At 38.6% G+C, this 9119-nt stretch overlaps 1 protein-coding gene across 1 annotated transcript in view; it reads right to left on the minus strand.

The window, feature by feature from the left end:
• Positions 1-9119, minus strand: part of suclg2 (succinate-CoA ligase GDP-forming subunit beta) — a 102745-nt gene that overhangs the window by 45578 nt on the left and 48048 nt on the right. Inside the window, exons 8-9 of the mRNA XM_067588054.1 lie at positions 5491-5652; positions 3882-4024 (exon numbers count right to left, since the gene is read on the minus strand). Coding sequence (XP_067444155.1) covers positions 3882-4024; positions 5491-5652 — 305 coding nt within the window. The remainder of the gene's footprint in view (positions 1-3881; positions 4025-5490; positions 5653-9119) is intronic.

A 9119-nucleotide genomic window follows, 5' to 3' on the forward strand; every position in this document is an offset into this window, starting at 1 on the left:
GTGCCAATCTGTCCCTCTTTCACCTCAGAGCAGAGCATCCTCACTTTGCATGCCTGCTTCGCCTGAAACAACACAGCGGCACGACAAACTACAGCAGCGTGTAACAAACAAGCCTACAAGTAGCAAACCTAAAAAAGCCGTACACTCAAGCTTTAACAGAGACAGACAATATGCACGCATGCAGATCAGGGGCGTCACAACATGCAGGTTTTCATGATTATCATAGCTGAAAAATACAAAAGTTATATTGTGTAATTTCTTAGTTAGTTGTTAGAATGTACTTTGTAAAAAGGACAAAGTTTTTGTTGATTGTAAATTGAACATCTCACATTTGATCTTCAGTCACCATCCTTCTACTCTGCGAGGCAGAGAAATGAAGTTGTAGCTTTATTGCTATAGTTCACATAACGTACACATTACTGTATCTCATCACAATAAAATATTTTTTCCATTATAATTACCAATTTAATTTAGTTGCAGCCCTTGTACATTCACACACAAACAACAAGGGTGTGTTTTAGAAAAAAATTTCATTATTTACTCCAGCCCATAAAAATTACAGAAAACAGCCTTAAGCCCCGAGAACAAAATGGATGTCGAGTTGGACAAAACATCCATCTGCCACTTTCTTTACGGCACAGGCACAAGGCAATAACGAGGTTATTTGGTATTTGCTGCCTGCTCCTGCTTCATGCCTACAGGTGATGTGAAGGAAACCTCAATAAATTCAGCCATTCTGTCAACAAACTGTTCTATACGTGGATATGAAGAAAGTGGAGCTATTTATTTTAGCATGGAAAATAAATATGTCTGCGCTTAAAAAGCCAGGGGCCTAAATTCAAACAAAGCTGAATGGTCTGCTACACCCAGCTGAGCTACATAACATCTCACATAGTTAACAAACACTTGGCTACACACTACCTTATAATTCATTTATTCCCCCCAATCATTTCACTTTTTTTCCCCACTTCGTTTCCACTTTATATACAGTACACTCCAATTTCATTTGTTTTTTTCCTCCCTTTTTCTTACAGAGAATAGCAATGTTTAAGGTAATGAATACTGTAAGGGTAGATACTTGAGAAATGAGCAAACAAGAACAAGGAGGCTTTGTCATCTCAGGGCCCGTCTCTGCTATTCAGTGCCAGCAGTACACGCACATCACTTCCACTTCTCTCAGCACAATGAGCCTGAGACATCAAAGCAGAGACTGAGAGTAAGAGAGCGAGGAAGAGGGAGACAAAAGCGTAAAAGCGACTGAGGAAGAAAGATTTCAAAAAGACAGACGCCAAAATACCTGTTTTTGTGGAAATATATGGCGTCATTACAGCGTGATATTTACTGCTGTACTGCCTGCCTGGCCTCTAAATGCACCTCTGTCTTTTCCGAGCACATAAATCATTCTAAACCTTCCAGTCAAAAGTCACAGTGGTCTCTAATAAAAAGCACATATTCATGTATGCACCGGAACATTAATGGCCATCTGCACAGCTGCTATGGAACTCATTTTGTGCTGTAAATAAGCATCCGTATAACATATGCTGTCAAAACTTTTTGCTGAAAGAAGGAGGAAGGTTGTTCGTAAAAAACAAAACAAAAGTGTAAAACAATAATGATGGGCAACACGAATAAACCAGTCTGACTGGGATTGCTTTGTAAACAAAGTATGGCATATTTGAGGGCTATCAGCACTGATTACCTTGATATGTAAGGCAAACAGTGAAAACAGCACTCTCACCATAACTTATTGACACATGCGATCAATCATTCTTGCCTTGTCACATTTATCTAGCTGTCAACTTCTGCTCATATTCTTTTATTTATATATTGGAGTTTTGGAGTGCTAATTTGTGAAAAACAAACAAACAAAAAAAAAAACAAACAAATGCAAATGTGCAGCTCTCTCTCGCTCTTATTGTGAAATGATTAACATTCCCTCCACAGATCAGAGCAGGTTTCTCAGCTCCCCTGGTTGAAATGCTAATGGTGCTTCCAACCCAGTTTAATGTCAATCTTATTCTACTTTTTTGCCTGTTAGGGAGGAGCTCCCTGTCTCTATTTCCATACACAGCAGCAGGAGGGACAGGCAGCAGGCTTACTCCCCCATCTGGATCTGGGGAATCAACCCAAGACAGAAAGAGAAGGAGGAACAGGAGGAGGCTGTAGGAGGATCCTTTTGTCCATGCGGGAGTGGTTTTTTTTTTTTTTTTTTTGGTGGGGTGGGGGTGTGGGGGGCAATGAAGGCAGACTTTAAAACCTGAATTCCACCTTGTTTTAAAGGGGTTCAATAATAACAAATGATGGCCCCATACCAGGAGAAAGTGACAAGTCTTTGTAGTTTTCTTTCTTCCCTATTGATCGCATTTCTGTTTTATTCACTGCATTCATTTTCATTTTCCCCTACAGACCATTGGGTTGAATTCAGGTGAGACCAAATAAAATCTACACACAGTGGAAATTTGAATGAGGCAATGTATCAACTGCTGAGGTGCTAAGGTTGGTGGGTTTTTAACATTCATCTATAAAAAGGTGTGCAACACTAGTATGTTCACTACTGTACGATAAATATGAAACAGAAAGTGTTTGAAAATGCTACCATTTCCAGGCCCTCATCACTAACAGTGAGTCGCATGAAAAATTCTACTTTTGAGGTTTAGAAAAAAATTGAATTTTTTTAAGAATCAAATGGAGAATATCCATTTTAAGAGCAGACTGTGTATCGCAATCCATATATTTGTATTCACAGCCTCCATTTCCACAAACTGGATGTTTAAATTAAGTAAGCTAGCCTTTTTCTAGCAATGATGGAAAAGCAGATATGTAAAAGTAAGGCTGTTTGTTCAAATCTCTGAAAAACCTAGGGAAAGTCTGAGTGCAGTGAGATGCATCCCTCAATAACTGCTGTTGATGTATATTTGCTGCAGTGAACCTGCACTTACACCCCAACGTGTCTGGTAGAATGCTTAACCAGTATTAGAAAGCTGTGGTTGAATTGTGCAATTCCCAGGTGTGCAGGTGCCCTTTGAAAACGAGTGTAATACAGATTTTTGAAAAAGAAGTCATATCAGCAGGTGCAAATAAAGGTTCAAAAAAGGGGGGAGGAAGATGGAATTGGTATGAAATGCTATTCTGTATTCCATTCAAACAAGTTTTGCCAGGGATGCTAATACAGAGGCAACCAGAGATCAGTCCAGGGATATGGGAGTGACAGCAACGGGGGAATTATCTGTGTGATGACTGTCAACACATAGTCAGCACTGCGGTATCGTTACAAGGTTCACAGTGTTTAGTTTGGAGTTATTAGCTTTCTGAACATAGAGCTGAATCACTTGTAAAACACCCCAAGCTGCCACTCATGCTGAGCTGCAAGACAGTCACAGGCATACTTTGGTTGAAATTTGTGTATGTGCATTCATTCTGAGTTGCGTATGAACCTGTGTTTGTGTTAATGTGTCTGTGGAAGCACATGTGATAAGGCGTCTTTAAAAGCCGCGTTTTATTGCAGAGTATACAGCAGCGATTTATCATGCCAGTGCAACTGAAAATGATGGCGTATAATCACACAACTCCTCAGTGTCTTTTTCCCTCAGTGAAACATGGACATATGCCAAGGTCCCTAGTCTAATGAGCGCTGTTGTCTCAGTGACAAAGTGCTAACCATATAGACAGGGCTTTATGAATGTGCTGTGACAAGATACATGACTGCAATATCAAACACAATTCAACAGGTGGTAAAATTGTTTTTTTTTTATCTGACTCTCTCTTTGAAGATCTGCTCTAAAATAAGAAACCAATTTGCCTTATCAGACCAATGTACTAAATTGTTAAAATCAACCTGCGCAACAAAAAAGGCACTCACTTTTTCAACAGTTTGTACCTACCTTGGGGTCAGCAGTGAGCAGCTTAAAGGCCTCATACACCTGCCTCTCTTTGACTCCTCCTCCAAGGTCCAGGAAGTTAGCTGGCTTTCCTCCATGCAGGTCAATGATGTCACATGTGGCCATAGCCAAACCAGCTCCATTCACTGAGGGGAAACAAACAAACAAAAAAAAACAGTGTCAGCTGAATAAATATGTAAAAAGTTATACTCCAATATAAAGGATAAGTACAGAGCAGATACACATTTAGCCAAATAGATAATGCCTTTTCAGAGTGAGACTTACACAGTGGAAATCTGAATAAGGCGATGTATCAACTGCTGAGGTGCTAAGGTTGGTGGGTTTTGAACATTCATCTATAAAGGTGTGCAACACTGGTATGTCAGGTGTACTCATTTTATAAGCTAGGTGAGTGTTAATGATACTATAAACACTAAAAGTGCTAAAATGATAAAAATGATCTATCGTACAATTTATTAAATGTATTCATTAAGTATAACAAAGCTAATTACGTCCAGGCTTAAAGTCCAGAATTAAAACGAAAGATACTGAGAGAAAAGCAAGACTGCGGCAGCCTTGAGTCAATTAAAATAACATTACCGGCGCTAAAGGAAAGATGACATGTACTGTAAGAACACCCACAAAGGAATTCAGCAGTAAATTAAAAGCAGAGCAAATAGCTGAAAAAATGTCACACTTAAAAAATGAATCAGATGGAAATCTTCTAATCAGGAACATTCAATGCTTCAAGTCGAGCAACACAGAGAAAATTTGATTATGACTTGACTCTTGACTTCAGAGAAAAAGAGTATTGATTAAAAGAGGTTCTGCTATGCTTTTTTGTGACCTGTGTCATCATTTAGCCGACTGCCAGCGCAGCTACCCTGCTGAGTTGTGCAGGAGCCAAGTGCACAAAAATGTCTTACCTCGTTTGGTTTAGCCAAGTTGAACTTGTGTCCTGGCAAACTCCCAAATCGAGGTCTCAATAAAAGGGAAACTCGCTTTAACAGCTGTCACTTTACTGGAGCTCTCATGGAAGCTACAGGGCCTTAAAAGCAGTTGTTACTTTAAGAGAGGCTGGGACCTGCAGATGCAGGATGGGGTGTGTGTGCAGTGTGTGTGTGTGTGTGTGTGTGTGTGTGTGTGTGTGTGTGTGTGGGTGGGTGGGTGGGGGGGGCTAGTACTAACAGACATCTAATGTGTTTATGAGGCTACGGGGTAAGAAGCAAGAGCACCTGTTAGTGCTGCTGTACACTGTAAAAGCTTTGATTTATGACAAGAGAGGGGGCCTTTAATGAGAATGCTAACAATCTAGCTCACTGGAGACTTTCTGGGCGGATTATAGCTAATTAGAAAGCATTGGTTACGGCAGCATTCCTTCTGGAGTCCTCAGAAAGCTGCTTGTAATGTGGACTGGAGGAGAGCCCAGGCTGCCTTTACTTTAACTAAGTTTTAACTGTGTCCGAGCTTTTCACTTATGTGACTTAAGAGACGCATTAAAGCATTATGCCCGGATGGGTTCACTTATGAGAGAACTCATTTAATGATTAGTGTATGTGTGTGTCTGTGTGGATAAAGGAGCCTATTCTGTCACAGGGTTTTGTTCTCATACCAAAGCAGGCAATGTTTCCGTCCAGTCCGATATATTTGAGGTCCCACTTGGCTGCCTCCATCTCTGTGGGGTCACTCTCAGTCATGTCGTCCATGTCAAAAACGGCCTTCTGACGGAACTCGGCGTTGTCATCAAAGTTGATCTTAGCATCGAAGCAAACCACTGGGGCAAAGATACAGAGGAATGGAGAGATAACAGATAACAAAGACAAGGTTAGGAATAAAGACAGCAAGGGAAAAAGCACAAAAGTGAGAAAGAGGAAGACAGCAAGCAAGGGAAAAGCGAAGCAAAGGAGGACCACATATAAAAAGCCAACTAATTATCATTTCTAAAACCTGAAATTAATGAACTCAAGGGTGTCCCCGCGGCCTACTGGTCTTAATTACTTCAGAGGTTGGCTCACTAAGGCATGTGTTTTTGACACTGCCTCTAAGGGATAGACCATTATAGTAAATGGACATTTCCTTTACACTTCAAAGAGAGTGCATTTCAAAGAGACCTTGTTCATGAAGCTACCTGTAAAAATAGCAGGCAAAAACGTAACAAATTAGTCAAAGGACTTTCTGTAAAAATAACACAAATATAGCAGCCATAGGACTTTAAGAAATTAGATTCCAGCACATTTTTCACAAGCCAAGATCTGTTTTAAATCTCTATTTTAGAGAATATATGTATAATTTTATGGTATAATATAAAGAATTTGCTTGGTTCAATAAACTGGGTGTTGAAGGAATTTGAGTATCAAGTTTGAGTCTTGAGTGAGATTAAAACAAATATGCAGCTATACACTTGGATATCCCATGATACCACGTACCAACTTTTGACTAAAGGATATCCTATAAACATTCAGCCATCAGAAATGTAACAATTAGGGATATACCCTTTATAATCCTTAAGATTTTCATAAAATCATACCTCATTTTGATACTATTTATGGTCAGCATTTTTTCAGCAGAAGCCATTCAATGTATTTCACATTCTGTAACTTTCTCTCTGTATAGTCATATTGTTAGTATTCCCACACTGAATTCAAACTGCCTACACAAGGGAAACGATGCATGTATGTAATTCAGCGTTATTGTTTTTAATTTTTATCTCATTGATATCAGAAATCAGATTGCAGTTGCAGTGATTACTTAATGACTTCTTTATTAAAACAACACACGTTTGTTTGGCTGCACTGTAAACAGATATGCTGGATGCTCTTCTGTTGTATTCCTGACAAAGTAGCTGTTCAAAGACTATTTGCTGTAGTATTCAACTGTACTTGCTCTCAGTAGTAACATGAACATATCTAATGAATGGCACATCACAGGTTAACAAAGAACCCATACATTATAGTGTGAGGAACGTTAAGGGAACATGGGAATATATACAGACAAAAAGCAATGTAAACGGAACATGTACATAGACATATGGTACGTGCAGCAGACCGATACATGTGGGACTGAGGAATAGGACTGGGACTAGGGCATAAACATACCGTGTCCTCCAGGTAAAGTAGCGCTCCCACTACCACAATTCCTTTTGTTATTGTTTTGACACATCTATTATCACAGTCCATCTACAAATGAATTTAGCTATTACCAAATGAGACGAAAAAAATAACAAATTTTCATAACCTTGAGAAATTTTCCTTTTAAATACACATCTATTGAATGCCTGCTGGAAAATAGCTGTGCTCCCCTGTGACATGTGAACAAATCGAACCAAAGAATGAGTTAATTTTAATGTGAAGCTTGTCTACAAAGCCTGCCTCAATCACAGCCACCTTCTTCTTACTGGTAGAAAAGGAAACTCATACCTCTCAGTTTAAATTTGCCGTTTGAAAGGAGTCATTTTATTCATTAATATTCATAAGAAATCATGAAACAACAAACGTCTCTTGTCAATCTTTGATGAAGCAGTATACTTTCAACAAGAATCTGTTTTTGAGGTGACTACATAACATCAAAGAAGTGATGCATCTTCAGTGTGTTGTAATACGTCTCGATAGGACACATCATAGTCAATCTGTGTTCAGCGCCACAGACGAGACAATCACAATTATTTCTTTGGGAGAAAAACAAAGTTCAGTACAAGTTCAACAAAAACAGCATCACAACAGCTACAATATGCTTCGTGACTATGTATAATGTTTGTCATCTGAATGATGAGCAAGACACCGAACCTCCACTTGTGTCATGTTGTGCCAATTTATTGTGCTAAATGACAACAGGGGGACTGAAATTTACCCATATCTCTGTCTTTCTTTGTGAATTCAAGCGTTTTCATCATCCACTTACATCAGGGGAAAAGGAAAACATGGAAAGAATATAGAAACTGGACTGAGACAGGCTTTGAGCACACAACTTGCCTGAAACCATAGCTATGGCAACTAGTGATCCAAATCTCTGTGCAAACTATTAGTGGACTCAAAATCAGCCTGGTATCAGCTATAATTTGCAGTATCACTCTTACAAAGAAAACACATACTGTATAGGTTCAAGCGCTTCCAGCTCTTCTTTCTAAAAAGCGGGACATTTCATACTTTTAAAGACTTTTAATATTTTGGACAAATTATATTGATAGGTTTCAGTTGACAGGCGACAAGAGAATGGCCAATTCTAAAGTTGTTTTTTAATGGGGGACAACAGAGAGACTCTCACTTGTTGAGAAGGGCCAACTGCCAATTTAGAGCTCCATTAACTTTACATTAGTAATTCTATTTTACGAAGGCTTTTACAGCATAATAATCATGTGCTGAAGCTCTGGATTCTCAAATCTATATTTGAAGTACAAAGAGCTGACTGACAATATAGATATTATTTCTTGCTCTACTGCACAATAACTTTATCCTGAATCTAATGACTCAATGTTAATTACAATCAAGTGAATATGTAATAGGCAGGACTGCGCTGCTATCCAGGCAGTGACCTCAGGATGATGATTTCCAAACATTCCTTTGATTTGTTATTTTTATTAATTTATTATAATCCCAATTTTGTTGTTGTCAAATATACTACATGCATCTCTCCTAACAACTATCCCAGGTTAATGTACATAATGCGTTTTTGTTCAGCACATAGATAACTATCAGAAATAAGATATAACTAAAATATATGATTCCAGAAAACGGTTCCTGTTGGACATAGAAAGACAAGAGAACAGTGTGATGAATATTCTGATGGTGTAGCAAATAAGTATAAGGTATGTCTATTAATTTAAGAATAGATGTTGAGCATTAGGCTGGCTTAAAAGATTTATAAGCTACTAACTTCAAATTTTGCTGCTGAAGGGTTCAACTAAATCTAAAAAAAATATTACAATAAATTTGATGAAATAAAAACCTCATTTCAGTGACTTAAGACATTCTAAACAGTATTTATAATTGAATTTAACAGACATTCTAAGGGCCTGCTGACACCCTGCTTTGAGCTTAGCAGATGCTTTTTGAGATATTCATACAGTAGCCTAGAGAGGACACTCACTCTTCAACAACCATAGAGTAAATGAGGGATGTGTCTGTAGCTGCTGTAATTTGTAGTTCCTCATTACTAGTTGATGACAGGCTGTACGCCTTTAGTTAATCATCAACAACCAGGAAACATCGACAAACATCAACATGCTATGAATATGGAAAGCTCTGC

Source organism: Thunnus thynnus, chromosome 4, assembly GCF_963924715.1.
Source record: "Thunnus thynnus chromosome 4, fThuThy2.1, whole genome shotgun sequence".
Classification (NCBI taxonomy): Eukaryota; Metazoa; Chordata; class Actinopteri; order Scombriformes; family Scombridae; genus Thunnus; species Thunnus thynnus.